This window comes from Syngnathoides biaculeatus, chromosome 9 (assembly GCF_019802595.1).
Source record: "Syngnathoides biaculeatus isolate LvHL_M chromosome 9, ASM1980259v1, whole genome shotgun sequence".
NCBI classification, from domain to species: domain Eukaryota; kingdom Metazoa; phylum Chordata; class Actinopteri; order Syngnathiformes; family Syngnathidae; genus Syngnathoides; species Syngnathoides biaculeatus.
The window spans coordinates 15,435,783-15,459,653 of record NC_084648.1 but is presented as its reverse complement, the minus strand read 5'-3'; the positions used below and the strand labels follow the sequence as shown (position 1 = coordinate 15,459,653).

The 23,871-nt window shown below is 45.3% G+C and overlaps 1 protein-coding gene across 2 annotated transcripts; it reads left to right on the top strand.

The window, feature by feature from the left end:
* The first annotated feature begins 5,848 nt into the window (after nucleotides 1–5,848).
* Nucleotides 5,849–20,443, top strand: LOC133505785 (platelet-derived growth factor subunit A-like). 2 transcript variants are annotated; one of them, XM_061829229.1, is made up of 7 exons: nucleotides 5,849–6,000; nucleotides 7,531–8,088; nucleotides 8,269–8,419; nucleotides 15,746–15,853; nucleotides 17,239–17,432; nucleotides 18,877–19,003; nucleotides 19,779–20,443. In XM_061829229.1, the coding sequence occupies exons 2-7, from the start codon at nucleotides 8,026–8,028 to the stop codon at nucleotides 19,787–19,789; spliced, it is 654 nt and encodes a 217-aa protein (XP_061685213.1). In that variant the 5' UTR covers nucleotides 5,849–6,000; nucleotides 7,531–8,025; the 3' UTR covers nucleotides 19,790–20,443. The 2 variants fall into 2 exon arrangements, with proteins under 2 accessions (XP_061685213.1, XP_061685214.1); XM_061829230.1 differs by having other exon boundaries at nucleotides 8,323–8,419; nucleotides 19,779–20,441.
* Nucleotides 20,444–23,871: the final 3,428 nt, after the last annotated feature.

Below are 23,871 nucleotides of genomic sequence, written 5' to 3'. Positions count from 1 at the left end.
ACTCGAGCGGAAAAGGTAAGAGTGAGACCGGTGGAATATATGTGTCAAGGAATTGACTTTTGCCGGTATGTTTTTTTTTTTTTTTTTTGTAACCTGCCCTATTAGCCCCGTGCTAGCGGTTTGCAGCGCCCATTCCCACATATTGTCTGCGTGGCACTCAGAAACTCAACGCTGTGTGCATTAACACGGATATCTTGCTTTTTGTGTACGCGTGTGTCGCTAACGGCTAGTGCGGTTAGCGCCGCATTAGCAGTTAGCACTACACTAAATGCCAGAATAGAAGTAAGTTTCTTTCGGCTTGTCCCTTTCGGGGTCGCCACAGCGTGTCATCTCAGATGAATGCACATATATGTTTGGCACAATTTTTACGCCGGATGCCCTTCCTGACAACCCTTCTAGGCCCCAGTGGGATACGAACCCACAACCCCTGGTTTACCAAACCAGTGCTCTTATCACTGAGCTACGGGGCTTCTTGCGCTAAATGCCAGAATATGTAGCGTAATTTTCAGCCTATAAACCGCGACTTTTTTCACTCGCTTTCAAAACAACGGCAATGCGGCTAATTTGTGCATTTTTTCCAACGGCCACAAGGGGGAACTCGAGCGGAAAAGGTAAGAGTGAGACCGGTGGAATATTTGTGTCAAGGAAGTGACTTTCACCGATATGTTTTTTTTTTTACCTGCCCTGGTAGCGCCGCGCTAGCGGTTAGTGCCACGCTAGTGTCCCATCCCCCTTTTGTTCCCACGTAATGTCTGCATATCACTCTGAAACTCAACGGTGTGTGTGTTAACTCGCATATCTTGCTTTTTGCATACGCGTGTGTCGCTAGTGGCTAGTGTGATTAGCGCCGCGCTAGCAGTTAGCACCGCGCTCGTGTGTTACTGCCGCACCTCAGTGATTAGGATTTTTTTTTTTTAACTGGCCCTTTTTGGGCTGCTGTATTGCCTTGGCTGTTTTATATATATATTTTTTCACCAACCCTGTTCATGCTATCGTGTTGTTGCTATATTAAGCTAACCGCTTTCTGTTTATCGTCTTTCTTTGTAAATATCTCGTGTTTCAATGTGGGCACTCGCGGCTTTTGCACAGGTGCGGCGTATGCATGTACCAAATGGTATTTCCTTTACAAATGTACTGAGTGAGGCTTATAATGAGGTGCGCTCTGTAGGCTGGAAATTACGGTAAGTAAAGAAAATATTAACCGGATGGACTGATAACATGGTGGCATTTTGCTTCACGTGTGTAGTCTGTGTTGCATAAAAGCAACTAAGTCTTTTGTGTGTGTGTGGTGACTTGTCAGCGGGAAGCACGATTAACTCCCTCGCTGACTCCCAATTATTCCCCCCGTCCCCGAGGAGATTAAAGTCTCCCAAGTGGAACGTCTCACAATTGACCACCTTGAATCAAATGTTCCAACCCTCCCCACCGAGCCTCTGTTTTGACACTCGGCACTCATCCAAACAACTGTCTGCTTGATTTTTTTCCAAATTATTATTCACACCATGGGGGGGAGGGTGTCAATCTTTCATTTGTAAAATACATCCATTGTTTAGTGGAAGGTGATAGAATTGAAGGAAGTTGTAAAAAGGAAGAGGTGTAAACTTTTTGGATGGAAATCGGAGGCAGGCTGAGGGAATGACGAGGGGAGCGAAGACCTCTGCCAAGAACCCCTTTTTTTTCATTTCTTTTTTTTGAAGAGTGTTTAAAAAATTAAGTTAAACTAAGTTTAAAATTAAGTTAAAGTTTTTTTTTTCTTTCCATCGCTAGATTTTATGGACAAAGGACAGATTATTGTAAAATAACACCTGTGAAGCAAAATCGAAAATAGAACATTAATTACCGTAATTTCCAGGCTATAAACGGCGACCTTTGTCACACACTTCCAACCCTGCAGCTTATGCAATGATGTGACTAATTTATGCATTTTTTCGAGCGGCCACCAGGGGCGCTTGAGCAGAAAAGTTAAGAGTGAGATAGGTGGAATACATGTGCTGAGGAAGATGCAAGTTTAGTGTAACTTTGCACTTTGTGCATGAATAAAATTAGCATGAAGAGACCCTCATCATGGAAAATGCAAGAAGAAATGCATATGGCGCATCTTTCAAGTTACTGTAATTTACGGCGCTATAACCCGCGACTTTTTTCACACGCTTTCAACCCTTCGGTTTATGCCGTGATGGGGCTAATTTGTGCATTTTTTTCTCACGGCCGCAAGGGGTCACTCAAGCGGAAAAGGTAAGTGTGAGACCGGTGGAATATATGTGCCGAGGAAGTGACTTTTACCGGTGCGGCCCAGTTAGCGATGTGCTAGCAGGTTACTGCCGTGTCTCAGTGATTTATTTTTTTTTAATCAGCCCCGTTACCGTGACGGCGCTAGCATTAGCACGGTGGCGTTAGCGCTAGCGTTGTCATTAGCACAGAGGCGCTAGCATTAAACTCTCTGTACCGTCTTTATAAATATCTCGTGTTTCAATGTGAGCACTTGCGGCTTTTACACGGCTGCGACATATGTATGTACCAAATGGTATTTCCTTTACATATGTACTGGGTGAGGCTTATAACCAGGTGCGCTCTGTAGGCCGGGAATTACGGTAAAAGCAATCGAGCTGGGCGAAAAAAGAAGGAAACAGAGCTGCTGCACGTAAACTCGGCACAAATGAATCGATGGTGACGCGCTGGAAACGGCAGCGGGAAGAACTGCAGCAATGTAAAAAGACGAAAAAAAGCTTTCAGAGGTCATAAAAGCAGTTGGCCTGAACCGTGTTGCTGCCGCGTCTCAGTGACTTTTACACGTATGTGTTTTTACTCATCCCTGTTAGTACTGTGTTACTACCGTATTGCATCTGTGTTACTGCCACTTCACAGGCACTGTATGGAAGGAAAATTAAAACTTTGAAAACTGTGTACCGTCTTTGTTTTGTAAATATCTCAATATGGGCACAGGTGCGGCTTATATATGAACAAAATGCTTTGTCGTTTAAAAATGTTCTGTGTGGGGCTTATAATCAGGTGCGGCTTATAGTCCAGAAAATTACAGTACTTAGAAGGCTACAGAGCCTGTATAAGTATTGCAGTTCACTTTTTGGGGGTTCAATGCACTCCAGGATTTTCATTTTCCTTATATAGAGAATTTTGTACTATGTCATGGGATTTTACAGTGCCAGTAATTATATTATTATTAGTAATAGTATTTATATTTTTATTCCACGAGGATTTTTACCGCGGATCCATTTAGCTATTAACACAAGCCAGGGGGAAAGACAGAGAATGTCCCAAATTTTAGATCATTTCAGACTTCGATAAATCGGGAATAGCTACATTAACTTTGAGTACTAATTCAAAATATTGACTCAAAGGGTCACAAAATCCCGGACAATAAACACGACCGCCACTCTCGGCCCCCGGTCCGAGTCCTTTTGCGCTCGAACGGTACGCATTGCGCCGATGAGCGTTTTTCCCCCTCGGTCACACTTTGAGCCTTCTGACTGCAGGGAGCCGCCACGGTCCGGAGGAGGAACCGGCGAGGTGCATCGCGCAGTGACGTCGTGGCGAAGCGACAGCGCGCCGCCGTTCAAGGTCTGAATTGGTTGTGACCCACTTCCCCTCCACTACACTCATGTGTGAGCGTTAGGACGGTTCTTATCTTGTGACAGGAACAATGGGCTTGAATTGGATAAATGTTCCGTCCAATGTTGCCTGGAATCTCTCTCACACACACACACACACCTTCACCTTGCTGTGAACGAACTTTCTCTTGCACTATTCTTTCCTTATCCTTTGCTTTCTCTCACATCAAGTCAGATTAAGTGTGACGAATTCAAGGAGACAAAGGGAGACTAAATGTGTGTACGTGCCTGTTCCAGCGCTCCAGGCTGGATTATTTCCAGATTCCAGGGCCGCTTTCTTCAACTTTAAGCCCCTTTTGAGAGTCTTCAACTTGATTCTCCTTAACTGTGTTTCCACACTGAATCAATGCACACGATTCATTTTTCCTCCGTTGGACACATTGAGGACACTTTTTTTTTTTTTTTTTTAAATTCTTATTATTTTCCTTCCCACTTCGTTCATAACATGATTTTATTAATTACTCTTACTCAAAAGATGTTTATTTTTATGGAGTTCATTTGGTTTCGTCATCCTGGTTGCCTATTTTTTTGTGACTGCGTTACTTCACCCATCCATTTTCTTAGCCGCTTATCCTCACAAGGGTCGAGGGGAGACCAAGCGAGTTTTTCCTTGTTTTTCAGCCAGTAGGGTGAAAGCTGCAGCTAGCCACTAGTGTTGATTGAAAGGATGGCAACAATGGTGAAAAGAGGGTAATAAGCCCATCAGCAATTTAGGGTAAAAAGAACCATCCATTATCTTTGTCGCTTATCCTCACAAGGGTCGCGGGAGTGCTGGCGCTCATCCCAGCTGTCAACAGGCAGGAGGCAGGGGACACCCTGAACTGGTTGCCAGCCAATCACATCGCATACAGAGACAAACAACAGTCGCACACACAATCACACCTCGGGGCAATTTAGAGTGTCCGATTAATGTTGCATATTTTTGGGATGTGGGAGGAAACTGGAGTGCCCACCCGGAGAAAACCCACGCAGCCACGGGGAGAACATGCAAACTCCACACAGGCGGGGCCGGGATTGAACCCGGGTCCTCAGAAATGTGAGACCAACGCTATACCAGCTGAGTCACTGTGCCGCTGCTTATTTCAATCACATTTTTTAAAAATGTAGTGATAAAAAACAAAAATATACAGTACATTGATAGATTTTTGGGAGTCGCTGATGGTGTGTGCGGCTTGAGGTCGATTCCCGCTCAGTGAGGGTGTCACCTCTCCCGTCACCCTTGTGAGGATAAGTGGCATGGATAATGGATGGATGGAGAGGTATTTCAACACAAATGCACCGCAACACATGCAGACAATATAGCAATACTCATAGCCATATATTCTTCACTCACCAGAAACTGTTCAATTCTTTACATTCTTCTTAATGATATCATAATTAATGTCTGTTTTTCTAAAGTACAATGCTATAGAGCACAGGTGTCAAACTCAAGGCCCGGGGGCCAGATCCGGCCCGTGGAGGCAAATCATGTGTATGGACTTCCATGATTTTTTTTTTTTCAAATCTGTACCAAAATTTCAAATTGTCATATCATAAATGATCAAGTTGGGATTATCACAGGCATTTTTGTGTTACCAAACAACAATAGTTGGGAAAATTCATTAAGCTTAATTTCTGATTCCAAAACTAGTTCATGAATTTCATGTGTAAATATGATGACACGGTAAAGCATTTTTATGGTTTCACCGCCCCTGCTGTAGAGTGTAATATAGTGTAATGGGATAATTTTTAAAAAACAGTTTTTCTTTTCCCCTCCCTTTCCTCGACGCTGGAGAAAGTAGCCCGACGGACTTCTCACAGGGGAAGGTCCAGAACGCCGTAGGCTCGCTAGACGAGCTCAACTTAGCGCCGCCGCCGGTTCGCGGCCAGCGAGCGGACTCCGATGATCGAGTCCCGCAAGAAACAACAGTTGGAGCACAGTCAGCTGAATTCTGGAGACTCATTAACCGATTTGACTTGAAATTAAACACTGACTCACACGCCCGGTCAGGCATTGGACATTGGACCGACCTTATCTTTATAACCAGCATTTTTTCTTCCCTGTCTTTGTCTCAGTTGTCTTATTTACAGGGGTTAATCTTTTAATGGTGATTTTACCGGTTCCACAAGTATCTTAATGACATCGTCAACACGTCGACACGACGCTTTCATCAAAATCCCCTCAGGATCAAAGACTCATTTCATCCAGCCACCCGTTTTCTGCACCACCTTTTCCTGTTCAGGCGGCAGGGAGCGGAACACTCGACTGGATCTCGCTGGTGACTGTGCGCGTAACGATGGGCCCGATCTCCCCAGCAAGTGCGTGCACAACAATGGGCTGGATCTCACGAGAGAGTGTGCATCTAACAGCAGGCTGCCGTTTTGTATCTCGCCGGTGAGTATGTGTGTAACCGGTGGCTGGATCTCACCAGACGAGTGCGCACCACATCAAACTGGGCTTTTGAATCTTGCCAGCGAGTGTATGCGTAACAGTGACCTGGATCTCAGAAAGTTGGATCTGTCTGCATCACTGGGCTGGATCACAACCACCGAGAGCTTGTGTAACAGACAGATGGACTACACCGGCGAGTGGGCGTGTAACAGCGGGCCGGATCTCCCCAGGAAGTGCGTGCACAACAATGGGCTGGACCTCATGAAGAGTGTGCATGTAACAGCAGGCTGCCTTTTCTTATCTCACCGCTGAGTATGTGTGTAATCGGTGGCTGGATCTCACCAGAATACTGTGCATCACATCAAGCTGGGCTTTTGGATCTCGCCAGCGAGTGTATGCGTAACAGTGACCTGGAGCTCAGATAGTTGGATCTGAACCAGCGAAAGCTTGTGTAACAGACAGATGGACTCCACCAGTGAGTAGGTGTGTAACAGCGGGCTGGCTCTCGCCAGCAGGTGTGTATTCGTAACAGCGACTCTCACCGGCGAGTGTGTGCTGCAGCCTCTTTTCTTTATGGATTTGCGGAAGGAGAGCCCCGTGTGTGGAAAATAGCCAGCGCCACTGCCCGTAAACACAATGATGTCACGAACCTCCGGTGCAGGGCTGGACTCAAATGCAGGACTCCGAGACGAGGGCATGATGTTAGGCTTAGTCGTATTTTAAGCTGAGGTCCGAGAAGGCAGAGGTACAGAAACGCTAGGCTAGGCAGGATCCAAAAGACATGCAGCGAGGTCTGATGACTAGGAGACAAACTCTGGAGCCTTGACTAGGACTATGAAACAAACTATGACAGGACTAAACGGTGGTGGGACAGGAACGCTGTGACGAGGATAGCTCAACACGACACTATTTTCAGTGGTGGAGATTCCCACTGTCAGTGAATACAACTCTCTTAACTCAGTGCACAAACGAACTGGCCAATGCCAGTGACAAAAACTCCAACTTAAACGTCCGTCTAATCACAGTCCCAATGCGAAACAGAGCAGTGGCGTGGCCACGCCCCTCTTGGCAGCGGCCAAATGTCTTGCTCATGACAAATAAAAGCATTTAGACCTGAGTAAGCGGCACTACACTGTGTTTATGTGGCGCATTGACGCGTGCTAAAAATCCTGCCCAGAGAATTCCTGAGAATCACCTGAAGTTGAGACAGTAGCGCTGATCAGAATTTTACACTATTAGCTTTGAAATGCAAGTAGAGGAATCGCTTCATCGTGACGACGTTTCAGACGACGTAATATGGGTGGATAAACTCAGTTTTTATGCAAATTATTACCGCTATTCCGTAAAAGTCTTGTGGAAAGTGCAGAACGTCTCGCTCATGGTCACAAGTTCATAAATAGGCAAATGACAAAATATATATTTGTTTAATTTCACTCTAAATGGGTGGACGGGCAATAAGTAGATTTGTATAGTATACAATATAGGCACGCGATTAACAAAAATCAATTTTCCATATTGTGTTTCTACTTCCAGGTTTATCTGCTTGGCTCCTGTGCACAACCGTAATTGCTTGCTTCCATGCAGGCGCGCTCCCGTTTATTTATGGGCAACGGGGGCGCGCGCAGTCACATCTCGGGACCGAGCGGTCTGGACTTCAGTATCGAGCCTGCAGGGCCACTGGGAGTATCCGCGCTGCCACCTCGTGCACACATTTGGATGTTTGTTTTTTTTTTTTTTTTCTTTTCATTAATTTTTGTGTGTGGATTACACCGTTGCAACCGGGGATGCTGAAGAATTTGACGACTTTGCTTGTGCATGCAATCACTTTTTTAAAAAATACATTTTGGGATCCAGAAAGAACCCAAAAACTTCATCCGAATTGATTGAGGTTTGGTTCTAGTCTGGCTGGTTCTCTTCCTCCTGAGGTATGGTTCTGGCCTCCGGCCGAGTGCAGGGAGCGACGTCAGGGCTCCTGCGGTGTACCCCGATCGCCCCTTCCCGGAGCCTCCCCAGCAGACCTGAGAGGAGATGAGACCCGAGCTCTACCAACTCCTCGCCGGCTGCCTCTGCCTCGTACGTGCCGCTGCCGAGGTAAATAAAACCGCAAGTGGCAGGTTAATATTTGGCAATTTACGTGAATGATTTAACCTATCTTGAACCATCTCAAATGATACAGATTTTCAAAAATTCCTTTTTTTTTAACCACTAAAAATGACTTTACTTTAAACTTTAATGGAGAATCTGTTGATGAAAAACTCATAACTGCGTCAGTGCTCGACTCGCGATGGAAAAAGGACCGACCTTCTCCTGCTCTCCTCCCGGCAGGAGTCGCCTCTTCCCCGGGAGCTTGTTCAGCGGCTCTCCCGCAGCGACATCCGGAGCATCGACGACCTCCAGCGGCTGCTCGAGATAGACACCGTAGGTAAAAAAAAAAAAAAATAAAAAAAAAAAAAATAAATTTATATATATATATATATATATAATCTTCTGTTTTCGTTCTCGGTTTCCATTTGGTTTAAGCATAGTTAGTGTAAATGATTTAACATTACAATGTAAAAAAAAAAAAAAAAAAGTAATCCATATGTGGCATAAAATGAAACCGTGAAATATAAAATAATAAAAATGTGTGGAAAAAAATCATAGTTTTCAACAACGTAAGAATTTCAGGGAAAGATTTTTCCAGAAAAAAATACAATTGCACTCTGTATACCAAAATAAAAATATATAAAAATATGATTTCTTCCCCCAAAATAATCATATAATTACGCATACTAAAAATGTAAAAATATATAACATAAAATGTAAAATATTGAAATTATAATATAAATAAAATTATATTACATAAAAAATAAATAGTCCGAAGATAAAAATGTCAAAAAAAGTATTAATAACGAACGATACTACAATGTAAAAAATGCTGTGTAGAGAAAAAGTTACATCATATAGATGAAGTACAAATGAGAAAAATATTGCTCTTTTTTTAAAAAAATTATAGAATAAATAAGATGAAACAAAAATCACGGTGTATATATACTGCATATCATTTAATTAAAATAATAATGTAAAAACCCTTGTATGAAATTCAAATAAAATTGGGGAACTTAATCAGCTCTATTTACTTTTAAATTGAATTTACACGTAAGAATTGCAGTGAAAGATTTTCCAGAAAAATTTACAAATGCACTCTGTATACCAAACTAGAAATATACAATAATGTAATTTTTCAAAATTATAGTTTGATTCACAAAATAGATGTAACTATCATAGTACCAATAAAATAACCCCCGCCCCCAAATAATCATATAAATACACATACTAAAAATGTAAAAATATATAAAATAAAGACGAAAATGTAAAATATTGAAATTATAATATAAATATAATTATATTACATAAAAAATAGTCTAAAGATAAAAATGTCCAAAAAAGTATGAATAACAAATGATAATACAATGTAAAAAAATGCTGTGTAGAGAAAAAATTACATCATATACATGAAGTACAAATAAGAAAAATATTACTCTTTTTTTAAACAAATTATGGTACTAAACTATAACTTATAGAATAAATAAGATGAAACAAAAATCATGGTGTATATATACTGTATCTCATTTAATTAAAATAATAATGTAAAAACCATTGTATGAAATTCAACTAAAATTGGGGAACTTAATCAGCTCTCTTTACATTTGAATTGAATTTACCTATGGTTTATATTTCTATATATTTGCATTAATTGTACTCGCAAAAGTGTGTCTGTCCTTTCTCTGGTGTAATTAAAATATTAATGTAAAAACCATTGTATGAAATCCAACTAAAATTGGGAAACTTAATCAGCTCTATTTACGTTTCAATTAAATTTACCTATGGTTTATATTTCTGTATATTGGTATTAATTGTACTTGCAAAAAATGTGTCTGTCCTTTCTCTGGTGGTATTGTTGTTGTTTTTTGTCAGGGTGGGGGCACCTTCTGCCCCAATTTCCCATGCAAACCTTATCGTTTGAGTAATTCACGTGCCATTTTTTTTTTTCTTTCAACAATTAACGTTGCTCCAAATACTTTGCTTAGCGACAAGTAGTTGATCAGAGCATTTTTTTTAAAAATCTGCCTGCAGTGTGTCCAGTAAAATGTTTCAAAATTGGAGCTAATGATTAGTTTAAACTTCATGTGTGCGACACGAGGCTCGCCATGTTGAAGGTCTTGAGCCCGCCCCTCCCTCCCAATCAGAACAAATTGGATGTATTAATGCGGTTGTTATGGTCGAGTTCTCATGGAGATGATGCTGTCCTCTCATCTCATTAGCCCCGCCGTTGCCGAGAGACCGACTTGACCCGTGTTGCTCTTTCCACTCTCCGTGAACCCCGGAGACACGCGAGCCGGCTTGCCAAAACCTCGACGGACGATTTGGAAAAGAAAGCGGCGGTTAAGCGATTCCGCGCGGAAATTGGAACGCTTGCTCGGATTTCCCTTGTGGGTCAAGTCTGAGACATTTGTTTATAATGTCATGGTGATCTCACCCTCATGTGGTTTAAAAAAGACCCCCCCCCCACAAGAACTAAAACACCTGAAATGTGAGGCAATGTCAACCAATCAGAAGCTTTGAGAAAGTTATTTGTGTAAAATTGAGGGAAAAACAGAAAAAGGAATTGGTCATGAAATCCCGCCATTCACTTTCAATGGCGTTTGTCCTTATTCGGGTCGAGCTGTTGTAATATTGTCGTTACTTTAATTGCATGACAACGCGACTCATGAGGAGATTTTGTACCGATTTCCTGGAAGTGCCACAGTACAGCCAGTCCCCGGTCTACGACTGAGATCCGTTCCCAAAGCAGCGACTTAACTCGAATTTCAGCTTAAGTCGGATTCTACCTTTAAAGTCAGAATTTACATCAAAATACTTTGTACGAAAAACAAATAGATTGAAATAAACAAGATGACGTACTTAGCGTGACTGCTGAGAGGTGGATGGAGAAGAAGAAGGGGAACCTGATCCTCAATCCTCTCCATCTTGACAAGTACCGAAGAACCTTGTTTTGTGATCATTGCTTCCGACATAGGAACGGAACCCCCGACAAGGACTAAAATACAGGTTTTGTCTTTAATAATTGTATCCACGGTCGACTGACTGAAGCTTCTGTGGTGTTGGTGTCTCTCCTTTCTCCAATCTTTTTATGATCTTGAGCTTCGTTTCCACGGTAATGGATTTTTTTTTTTTTTGGGCTGCAGAAGCATTGGTAAAAGACACAGCTTCCTTCTTTAACGCGATAATATCTAAAAAGGAGGGCGAAAAATGCAAAGATACTCTCGGCGCACAAACACGGACGGGCATTAGCCAGACAAAATGGCGGCCGGGGGACGGGCGTCTTAAAGTCGAAACGTCTCAGGTCGAGACCGTCTTAACGCGAGGACTCCCTGTATTGTGTCAAATATTTCAATTTTTTTCAAAGTTTACTGAGCCAAGTCACATATTTTCTGTGAGAAAAATCTTACGGAACACCAGCGAACAGATTTTTGCTGACATTCAAAAGTGAGACGTGATGCACTGGCGTGGGCGTCGTCACGGCCGACTTTAATCTGGACCAATCGAAGAGGCTCCTTCCATTCCCTTTAAAAACTATATAATATTTTTGCGGCGATCCATGTGGGACTGGAGCAGTGAACATGAGTGGGTACCATTTATTAAATACAGAATGAGCTGGTGAAAATAACTGAATGAGAGGGTGGAGGGGGAAGAGTGAGGCAACAGGGAGAAAAGATGGCGAGGGTGGGCGACTTCAAATACTTGGGCTCAATAATACGGAGCAATGGCGAGTGTGGTAAGGAAGTGAAAATCACTGGTGGCTTAAATATGTCGGCCCATTGCTTCGGTCTGCATCTTAAATTGCTCATCGGAGGTCGTCGGCCAACGCGTCGTTTTGTTCCGCTGCTTTTTGGCCGTTTGCTTAAAGAATCTTCCCGATCTCAACTGCCAACAAGGCGGACAAACAAACACCGCGTAGCTTTCGCCGAGCATAAAGGGCCACTCTGCCGATTTCGTTTTTTTCACGTGCGGCGCCGCCGTTAATCCTGACATCATTGACATGCAAATGGCGAGTGTGATGGCTCCCCCACCGGCTTGGGGGATGGGGCGGGGGGGGGGGGGGGCGCGGGGGTCAAGTGGCTCACTTCATTATGCCGTTGTCACGCCGCCCATTATTTGGTCTGGACTGGAAGGCCACTATGTTGCCATGTATAATTCATGCCGGAATTCCTGCGTGTCAGGGCTGAGGTTGAGATAGGCCGAGTGGTATGCGGGGGGGTTTGGGGGGGGAGGTGCTCCTATACGGACCGGACACTGATGCAAAGCGGTGAGGAAACTCCCCCCCCCCCCTCTTTGAAGTTATTGAAGCCTGTAATGAGTATTTTTTTTTTTAATACAATGAACCCAGGGCGGCACAGTGGATCAGCTGATAAAGCGTTGGCCTCACAGTTCTGAGGTCCCGAGTTCGATCCCGGACCCGCCTGGGTGGAGTTTGCATGTTCTCTGCGTGCCTGCGTGGGTTTCCTCCGGGCACTCCGGTTTCCTCCCACATTCCAAAAACATGCAATATTAATTGGACACTCTAAATTGCCCCTAGGTATGATTGTGAGTCTCTATGAGCCCTGCGGTTGGCTGGCAACCAGTTCAGGCTGTGCCACGCCTCCTGTCCGTTGACACCCGGGCTAGGCTCCAGCACTTCTCGTGATCCTTGTGAGGATAAGCGGCAAAACAAGATGGATGGATGTTGATAGTGGAAGTGCAAACATTTAGTGGGAAAGTACCGATTTCCTGACATGTCTGCTGACTCCCCTTTAACTTGACTTTGAATTAGGTTCAATTTGAACTCGGGGACATTTATTAGAGGGTGTGGACACTTTTGCAACCATATCATCTCAGTTTATTTTTATGTCCTTTCTGTTTTTCTGATGTGGTTGTAATGGTTGCTCGTCATTTTACGTTTAAAAACTTTTGTTCAATGTTTTTTTGAATTACAATGTATATAAAATATAAGAATCAGAATCAGCTTTGTTGGCCAAGTTTGTGACAACACACAAGGAATTCGTCTCTGGTAGTCGGTGCCGCCCTGGTCCGACATTCAGAACAAAGAACAAACTAACAAGAACAAAGAACAAGAGACATTAATTTAACAGGAACTATTCCTTATTCAAGTCACAGATGTGGAAAAGTGGGTCAATGCCCCACATTCTCTTGAGCTTGTTCAGCGTGCCCTTACCCGTTCGCAGTTCCCAATGACAATTGCGTAAAGGGAGACGTTTAAAGTGGCAAGTCGTGAGATAGTCTGCAGAATGTATTACTAATATGAATACTGATTCACCAGAAGGATATGAAGGTGTGTCCCAAGAACGGCACAAGGAAGAAAATACAGTAGTTCGCTGATTGATAATTTAATGACTTATTTGCCAGAGGGGGGAAAAACTGTTTGAATGCCTGCTGGTTTTGACGTTTGCCTACCTGATCGTAGGAGCTGGTGGCCAGGACGTGGAGGGTCCGAAAGGATCCTGCCTGCTCTGGATCTAGTTCGAGTGACGTACAAGTCTTCAATAGTGGGTAGAGCGGTCCCGACGATCCGTTCAGCGGTTTTGATTGTCCGTTGCAGTCGCAGTTTGTCCCAAATCTGTGCTGGAGGTGCACAGTACCGATTGGATGACCGTTGCGTAGAACAGTCTTGCGTGGTTCCTCAGGAGCCGCACGAAGTACATCCTTTGCTGGGCTTGTTTTTAAGGATGGAGTTTATGTTCGTCTCCCACTTCCGGTCCTGTGAGACTGTAATTTCCAAGAACTTGAAGGTCTCAATGGTTGACCCAAGACAGTTGGACAGCGTCAGGGGCAGCTGTGGTGAAGGATGCCTCCTGAAGTCCACAATCATCTTTACAGACTGTAATTTCCAAGAACTTGAAGGTCTCAATGGTTGACCCAAGACAGTTGGACAGCAGCTGTGGTGAAGGATGCCTCCTAAAGTCCACAATCATCTTTACAGACTGTAATTTCCAAGAACTTGAAGGTCTCAATGGTTGACCCAAGACAGTTGGACAGCAGCTGTGGTGAAGGATGCCTCCTAAAGTCCACAATCATGTCTACAGTCTTTAGAGCGTTCAATGCCATGTTGTGTTGGCCACACCAAACCTCCAGTGTCGCCAGTTCCTGTCGATACGCAGACTCATCGCCGTCTTTGATGAAGCCGACGACTGTGCTCTCATCTGCGAAGTTTTACCGTCAGGTGCCTCGTGGTGCAGTCGTTTGTGTACAGCGAGAAGAGCAGACGGATGCAGGTAAAACCCGATTGGATTGGCCAGGCGCATCGCTAGGTTTCAACGATTAATGTGGTTTAGTCGCACTCCCTAATACATTTCTGTTGGTAGAGGAGGGTGGGGGGTGGTGACGGAAAATCAGTGTGGCCAAAAACATGCTCTTGGTGGAATATGTTCTGATGGTAATTTTTAGGGGGCCTTAAGGTCAGTTTTAGGGAAGTTAGTACAATTACATCCATCCATCCATTCTCTACCGCTTCTCCGGGTCGGGTTTTGGGCGAAGTAGCATCAGAAGGGATACCCAGACTTCCCTTTCCCCGAACACTTCTTCCAACTCTTCCGGAGGGATCCCGAGGCGTTCCCAGGTCAGCCGAGAGACATAGTCTCTCCAGCGCGTCCTGGGTCGTCACCGGGGTCTCTTTCCGGTGGCACGTGCCCAGAACACTTCACCAGAGAGGCGTCTGGATGGCAACCGGATCAGATGCCCCAGCCACCTCATCTGGCTCCTCGACACTGATCCCCTTCCGGATGACCGAGCTTGTCACCCCATCTCTAAGGGAGAGCCCGGACACCCTGCGGAGGAAACTCATTTCGGCCACTTGTATCCGGGATCTTGTTCTTTCGGTTCTCCCCACTAGGTGAGGTTAGGAACGTATATGAACTGGTAAATTGAGAGCTTCCCCTTTAGGGACTTAACTCCGTCTTCACCACAACGAACCGATACAAAGTCCGCATCACTGCGGGACAATTACAGCTCACTATAAACACATACTAACAATTTTTTTTGCTGGGGAAGAGTGCGGGAGTGTGACAATTGTGTGTGACTCACACCCGCACTTTTGGCAGTTTTCTCCACCGACGAGCTGCAATGGCAAACTGGGAGTCGCTCAATTGGGTTCGATACTCAGCTCAGGCCTTCCCATGTTGGTTTTCTCTGTTAAAATTCCCCAAACATGCGTACCATGTTTGCTGAAATGTTATCTGAATTGTCCTCGTCAATGTTACCGTTCATGGTTGTTTTTTATCTCTTCGTGACTCGCTATTGACTGGCAACCGGTCTACGGTGTGTCCCATCTATCGCCAACAAAGTCAGCTGGGCTAGACCACAACCTGACCCGTGTTTTCATGCCAGCGAGCAAACAGCAGACACTACCGAGCCCCATAAATCAAATTAAATAATCTCATCCAGACAGCGACTCTTATGGATACATTTATTAATCCCGTGTAAAGTTATCTGCGCTTATCGACCTTTGGCACCGCGACTCGGTGAGGCTTGCGAGAATCATAACAATGACTGATGCGTATGAAATTTTTTCTCGTGTAAATGCGATCTAGCTAATGAGTGTTTTTCCTTTTGTAGTATTCAAACCGTGTTTGTGCACGTGTCGACACAAGGTTATGAGAATCAGCAAGTAGAACGCGTGACATCCAAAGAGGCTGTTTTGTCTCGCGTGCAGAAAACGAGGCGACGGCGGAGACCAAATACGACGACGGCAAGGCCTTCTCTCACGCCCTCCCGGACCGCAGGCGAGCGCAAACAAACGCGCGTCACAGGAGGAGCACTCGTGAGTGCGCTCTTACACGAATGCACACAAACACACACGTGCAAACTAGGTAAGCAAACATGTGATGCATGTGACACAATCCAGGTCATGCATTACAGACTAAGCGCTCGTAAGATTTACACGCGGAGATAAAAGCTAATCATTGTTGGGACGTGATACTGCTGGAAGACTGGTGAGAACGCGTACTGCAGGGACAAGACCGATACAGGACTGACACAGGTCTAGCTTTGGTGAGAAACAGAGTCCAGATGTGATGGCCACGTCACACCATGAAGTTCTGGTCAGCGTTTGAGGAAACGTTGTTAGTCGCGCAAGGTCGCCGGGATAGCGCCAGAAGGGTGTTGTTTGAACGCTAGCGAACGTCAATGATCGCTGGGAATCGGCGGAGAACGCCGGTCCGGAAAAAAAGTTTTGAACGTGCACAAAAGTTCTCACAGAGACCAGCGTTCATCAACGTTTAATTTTAAACGTTCCGCGGACGTTCTTGAACGTTCGCCGAGCGTTGCTCGCGTTTGCCTATCGTTAGTCAGTCGTTACTGTAGCGTTACTTGGTTGTTACTTAATCGTTTGCTTTGCAGTGAACGACTCACTGGCGACCTGTCAACGACCACTGAACAATTCCCGAGCGCACACAGCGTGAAACTAAAGTCAAATGCCTTTCAGAGAGTCCCAACCATTGGCACGACCAGATCTGCAGATCTCCTTCGGCGTCCATTGAGCGTCATTTGAGCGTTTCCCGAACTTCGACGCCTATGGGTGTATAAACCGATGCTTTGCATCCTTACTTGCAGCGCTAGTTGCTGAAGTCCCCACCCCACCTTTTTTTTCGTCTAGGCGGCATGATGCTGACTGTTCAAACTCACGAGAACAACTGAAGTGAGTATGAAATTTCCAACGTTTTTGTTCCCGTTCCACTGTAAAAATGACACGCCAGCAAAACGCTATTCTGTCGTTATTCACCCGTTTAGTCACACGCTCAACAGGCTCGTCTAACGTTGGCAAATGGCTCTTCGCGCGCCGGTGCCACGTTAGCACACGCTAATGGTTTTTAGGGGTATCGTATTTGGTCGCTGTTACACGCTTCTCGTGCGTTAGACACACGTTAATCGCACGCCAGATGTGACATCCTCGTTTGAGAACACTGAAAAATAGAACGATTGAAATGTTCAGAGAACGTTGACCAGAATGTCATGGTGTGACGGGGCCATGAGATGGAGGGACAGAGTGGCACTGGTGGAATCCCAGGTAAAGGTAGAACGCAAAGGACACTAGTGTAACCCGATGAGACACACGATAGAAGTGTAACATCGTTGAGACATGCACGACATTGCGACACGGAGCCGGTACGGGTCTCGAAAGTGTCTCATGGTCGCCCCCCCCTGCAGTGGTGGAGGAGGCGTCGCCCGCAGGCTGCAAGGTGCGCACCGCCGTCTATGAGATCCCTCGCAGTCAGGTGGACCCCACCGCCGCCAATTTCATCATCTGGCCGCCCTGCGTGGAGGTGAAGCGCTGCACGGGCTGCTGCAACACCAGCAACATGAGGTGCCAGGCGGCCCACAAGCACCACCGGACGATCAGGGTAAGAAGGACCACTGCCGACTTTATTGAGCCAGGTCACCTATTTTTACATCAGCAATGATCCTGTCCAAAAGAAATATTTCAAAAAGCATATACAGTACTGAACAACGTGCCCCGAATATGTACTCACTATTTTACTAGCCGTTACTCATATTTCAATTCAGGTATTGAGTGATTAAAATTATGATAATTTCTTTTTTTCCCAAATCTTGTCTGCTCGGGTTGTTTTCCACCATCTTCCAAACACAGCCGATGATTAACAAATTCGTGGGCAGCGTCCCATTTTTTGGGACATCATGATTTTCACGCATTATATCCTTCAGTATATCAAAATATTTAAGTCTTTTAATCTGATTCTGGTTTTTGGGACGATCGACTAAGAAAACCCAAGTACCCTCTCGTGGGCAGCGACGAGATTATTACCATATAACTCAACAATAAACGAAAAAGAAGTGTTATTTCCTTGATTGTGGCCTGTTAGGAGACTTTTATGTCAATATGGCAAAAAAATTGCCACCCTGACCATGAATGGGTTCATGCGCGCCCGCTGGACTTGACACCGTCGCGGGATATTTCATTCACAATTCTCCTCCATTTTTATCTTTCAAGTCATCGACTATCACTGGCTTGTGCGGTCTAAATCTTATCTTTGAGATATCCAAATGACAAGGAAATTAACGCTGCCTCTCTGTGATACAGCGATGCCTCGGTTCTCGACCACAATCCGTTCCAGAAAACAAAAAAAAAAGTGATTTGTTCGAAAACTGAATCGATGTTTTCCATTACAACGAATGGAGAAAGAAATAATGCGTTCCAAGCCTAAATAAAATAGGGCTTTTTAAAGCATTTTTTTTTAGCTTTTCCTGATAATAAACTGCATCGTAGGAATACACGTATAGTTTAAATACGTTATATCATAAAATAATTTAAGAAATATATTTATTTTTTGCTTGAAATGCATGCTTTAGTTGTAGCGTACGCTAGGCCGGGAGTGGAATGCCGTATCTGTAGCGACTCTGCCCCCAGCCTTGTAAACTTTTTTTATGAACAAAAGTACAGAATAAATTTAAACAAGCAACCTGGCTTCTTTGGGGCCATGATTGGGGTTAATACGGTAGAAAGAAAAACAACAGTCACTACTGGGACACTTTCTGTTTACAGAGGTTGCGTTACACACAATAACAAAAGTGCGCTATATGCGTTGCGTCAGGTTTTTTTCGGGGGGGATTTGAATTGACAATGACAAAACGCGTCGTGGGTGGGTCAACTACTTGCTTGTTATTTTCAGGTTTTTTCAGGGGGCGTTCGAATAGAAAATAACAAAACGCGTCCCCCTCCCAGATAGCAGATCTGGTCGTGTCAGCGGTTGGGACTCTCTGAACCGCACAAGGACTGTTAGTTCCTTGAAGTCTGTGTTACTGAGTCCTGCAACGGGTTCTTTCAAGGTGGCCAAGGTGCAGTACGTGCGGCGGCGGCCCAAACTGAGGCAGGTGCAGGTGCAACTGGAGGACCACCTGGAATGCACGTGCGCCGACAGGCGGCAGCTCGGCCCGACCTCGGACGCAGACAATGGTGAGTGCGGCGAGCCCGAAAGGTATTTATGGTTCTTTTCCTTTCTCTGTGTGCGTTTCCTCAATGCGACGACACTTTGCACTTTTGTTGTGTGGATACATCCCAAGAGACCACTTCCTGCTCCCAGAGGAAGTGACCAGAGTGGTTTTTAGTCTCTGGGTCAAGATGACAAGTGGCCTCCGGCTGACCTTTCCCAAACTTCTTTTGCAAAACATGCACGATGAATTGGACACTCTAAATTGCCCCTAGGTGTGATTGTGAGTGCGGCTGTTTGTCTCCATGTGCCCTGCGATTGGCTGGCGACCAGTCCAGGGTGTACCCCGCCTCCTGCCCGTTGTCAGCTGGGATAGGCTCCAGCACTCCCTGCGACCCTCGTGAGGATAAGCGGCTAAGAAAACGGACGGATGGATATTCCAGTGAATTGGACTTAATTTGACATTCCAAATCGGCCGGCACGACGACCGTCTGGTTAGAATGCCTCGCTCACAGTTCCAAGGTTGAAGGTTTGAATCCCGGCTCAAAACTTCCTGTGTGCATTTAGCATGTTCTCTCCATGCTTGTGCACGGTATTCTGTGTATTCCATCTTCCTAAATTAAAAAAAAAAAAAAAAAACATGCAGATTGAAGACTCTAAATTGTCCAGGTGTGATGCTGAAGGGTTGTTTGTCTAACTGCATCCTGTGATTGGCTAGCGACCGGTCTCGGGGTTTTACCCTTCCTCTTGCTCAAAGTGTTTTTTATTAACATTTCCACTTCTCAACTTTTCTCTCGTCAGGCATCCGGTGAATTCAGTAGATGGAAGATGGAAATGCAGCAGCATCTGGGACAAAAGCAAGCGCAAGACGAGGCCACACCGCGTACTTTCGCGCCATCTATTTTACGGAACATTCCGCGGAAGAAGTCGTGCAGCCGCATTTCGGGACCTTTCGGCGGATATTTGACCCGCAAAGACGAGCGCCGTTGTTCCTCGATAGAGAAATCGGAGGAGAAGCGAGGCGGGAGTTCTCGCGTAAACCCTCTCATCGCCGTCTTGGATTATAAACTGGGATGAATCCTCTCCACAGGCTGGGATTAAGACTTTAATACATATGCATATATATATATATAATTTTTTTTTTCCTGACATTTATCTCTCGTATTGTGTACACTCTTGTTTGTAAAACTGTTATGTTACCATCACGAAGAAGGCAGTGGGGAGGAGGGGGGCATCCTTTTGACATGTAACCGTTACTAATAAACTATTTATACCGGAACATTTTTCGCTAAAGGGGGTAGAACAGAACATAGTCTATGTGTGATTGCGTGTGTGCGTGTATGTGCGTGAGGGAGATTATGTGCAGGATCATAATGCGGAAAGGCTAAAATCTCCACCCAGTTTTAAGTGAGAACAGCACGCAACGACAAGACCGCAGAAGAAGATTCCGGAAGAGGGAGATTCAGTGCAGAGGTAACGCCGCTCGTTCGAGGCTCTCCTCTCCACTTTTGTAGAAGTCAAATCAAGGATATTTGTCATAAATAGCCTTTAAAAAGAGGACTGAGAAAGAACACCTCAAGCCTGGTAAATTAAAACAAAAAACTGTTGAGTCACAATAGCTCACTTCTTCTTTTCCTTTCGGCTTGTCCCATTAGGGGTCGCCACAGTGTGTCATCTTTTTCCCATTTAAGCCTATCTCGTGCATCCTCCTCTCTAACATCCACAGTCTTCATGTCCTCCCTCGCAACATCCATCAACCTTTTCTTTGGTCTCTCTCTCGCTCTTTTACTTGGCAGCTCCATCCTCAGACTCTCTCACCTCTGGACGTGTCCAAACCATCGAAATCTGCTCCCTCCAACCTTGTCTCCAAAACATCCAACTTTGGCTGTCCCTCTAATGAGCTCATTTCTAATCCTATCCGAGCGAGAACCTCAACATCTTCATTTCTGCCACCTCCAGTTCTGCTTCCTGTCGTTTCTTCAGCGCCACCGTCTCTAATCCGTACATCATGGCCGGCCTCAACACTGTTTTTATAGACTTTTCGCTTCATCCTAGTGGAGACTCTTCTGTCACATAGAACATCAGACACCTTCCCCCAACTGTTCCATCCCGCTTGAACCCGTTTCTTCACTTCCTTACCACCTTTGCTCCGAATTGTTGATCCCAAGTATTTGAAGTCGTCCACCCTCTCTATCTCTTCTCCCTGGAGCCTCACTCTTCCCCCTCCGCCCCTCTCATTCATGCACATATATTCTGTTTTTACTTCGGCTAATCCATTCCAACCTCATTGTCACGACCCATCGGAACGGAGGTACGACCCAAATGCAGGAGTCGGGAGACGCAAGGTAGTTCGGGAAAAACGTTTATTAATCCAAGGTCGGGGATCGGGCAGGCAGTCAGGTACAGCAGCGGTAATCAGGACGTCGGGCGTAGAGAACAGATCAATAGGCAGGAGTCGGTACACGTGAGCTCGATCAAGGAAGGTAGAAGTGTCAAAGGAGTCAGGCTTACGCGGTCAGTCGGAGAACAGGCGGAGGTCGGTACACACAGGAATACGATCAGAGATACAGGGGTGCTGGAACGGGGCATGAACCTCAACGATCTGGCGCCGGACCAGTCATCCCCATGGTCCTATATGCACCGGGGCCAATCAGCCAGCATGAGGCGCAGGTGTGTGCCTCCTAATCAGCGCGACCGCCAGGATCATGACACTCATCTGTCAGCCTATCCATTACTACCGCAAACAGGAAGGGGCTCAGGCCGGATCCTTGATGCAGTCCCACCTCCACCGTAAATTCTTCTGACACCTTTGGCACATCTCACCTAAAGGAAAAAAAATACAGCATGCCTACTGTTCAACATGGAGGAGTTACTTCTGGGGTTGATTTGCGACATGTGGCACTGGGTGTCTTGAGTAAAATGAAAACTTATCACGATGAGGCGAAAATATTCGACACATTTGTTTTTATTTGCATCTAGAACTGCGTGTCTTGATTCGTTGCAGGTTGCAGTTGAAATCTCAAGACCATCAAGGCACTGGGAAGCGAAATCTATCTCACAAAGGGGAAGATCACCGTGTGCATGTTGGTGAGAGCGAAGACGGATGGGGATAAGCGAGTGTAAAGGAAAGGTGAGAGGGAGGAAATGAAAACAGACAGGCAGGAGAACAATGCGTGCGTTTAAGTGTGCGTCAGAGCCGGAGCCAGAGAAACCGTCATCGCGGTCAAAGCTCAGCTAAGAAGATTAGCAACATGCCGGCTAAAATGCCCCGTGCGTCCTCAAATGCGCTGATAGGGGGCGTTAACTCGAGAGGCAAACCCAACCTCGTCTTTGAGTTGCCACCGAGGTGCTGTTGTTCTACACAAGTCAATTAGTGCCACCAGGATTTGAATTTAAAGGGCAAGTGTCATCCTTACAAACATTATAGCGCGTCATCCATGCGCAAAGTTGCGGAAGTGTCATTCGACATCCAAGTGGTCGCCATATTGGTTGCATCTCCTGCCCGTGACGTCACCCCTGTGGGAGACGAATACGCCCCTTCTGACACGGAAGCTCTTTTCGAAGAAGAGAACATCTCACAACCGAGTGAAGTTACCGGGGCGGTATTACCATATTGTTTCGAGCCATATTTAGATGATATGCTGATCACGGCCAAACCGCCTCCCCGTCCGATCCACTTTGATCATTTCCGCCGCCGCCCGGCGCCACGACGAGCCACCCCGGCCGACAAGGCGTAACTGCGATTGGCTGGGTGTTCGGATCTGACTTGAAGTAACTCTGCCTGGTGGCGCAGACGGTGAATTTTAGACAGCGAATTGTAGCCAGTTGAATTTCACATTTTTCTTTGCCGCTTATCCTCACAAGGAGATATTGCAAGCATTTTTATGTTACCGAACATGGACGATAGTTGAAAAAGGCATGAAGGTTGACTTCTGATTCAAAACTAGTTCATAAATTTCATGTGCAAATATCCATCCATCCATTTTCTTAGCTGCTTATCCTCACAAGGGTCGCGGGAAGTGCTGGAGCCTATCCCAGCTGTCAACAAGCAGGAGGCAGGGTACACCCTGAACTGGTTGCTGGCCAATCATAGGGCACATCGAAACAAACAGTCGCACTCACAATCACACCTTCGGGCAATTCAGAGTGTCCAATTAATGTTGCATTTTTTTGGGATGTGGGAGGGAGATGGAGTGCCCGGAGGAAACCCACGCAGGCACCGGGAGAACATGGAAACTCCACACAGGCGGGTTCGGGATCGAACCCGGGTCCTCAGAACTGTGACGCCAACGGTTTATCAGCTGATCCACTGTGCCGCCCTGGGTTCATTGTATTAAAAAAAAAATACTCATTACAGGCTTCAATAACTTCAAAGGGGGGGGGGGGGGAAATAAAGTTTCCTCACCGCTTTGCATCAGTGTCCGGTCCGTATAGGAGCACCTCCCCCCCAAACGCTTTCCCAGTTGACCCACCGTGCCACCGCAACTCATTTAGTCAGGTAAAACTCCAAAAGTACACACAAGTGTAGGTTGAAATCAAACCCAATCATAAAATACATGTAATGATAGTGGCAATTGTTTTTTTTTTTTTTTTTTTTTTTATGTCTTCAGATGATTGGCATGCTTTTTCTGGGGCCAACAACGGACAAAATAAAAAAAAATAAAAAACACAACAAATGAAGGTGAAGGAGAACTCGCTTCGGTGCCCTGAGAATGAAAATAAGTAAAATAAGCAAATTTTACATTACAGATTCCAGACTCCAACAAACCATTTTTTTTTTCAAGATTCAACAAAGCAATTATCGATTTTCCCAGCGTGAGTCGATCCCCGGCGAGGACCCCGCCCAAGGGTGTTTCATTTTGGCTTTTTAAAATGGTAAAAAAAATAATTGCTT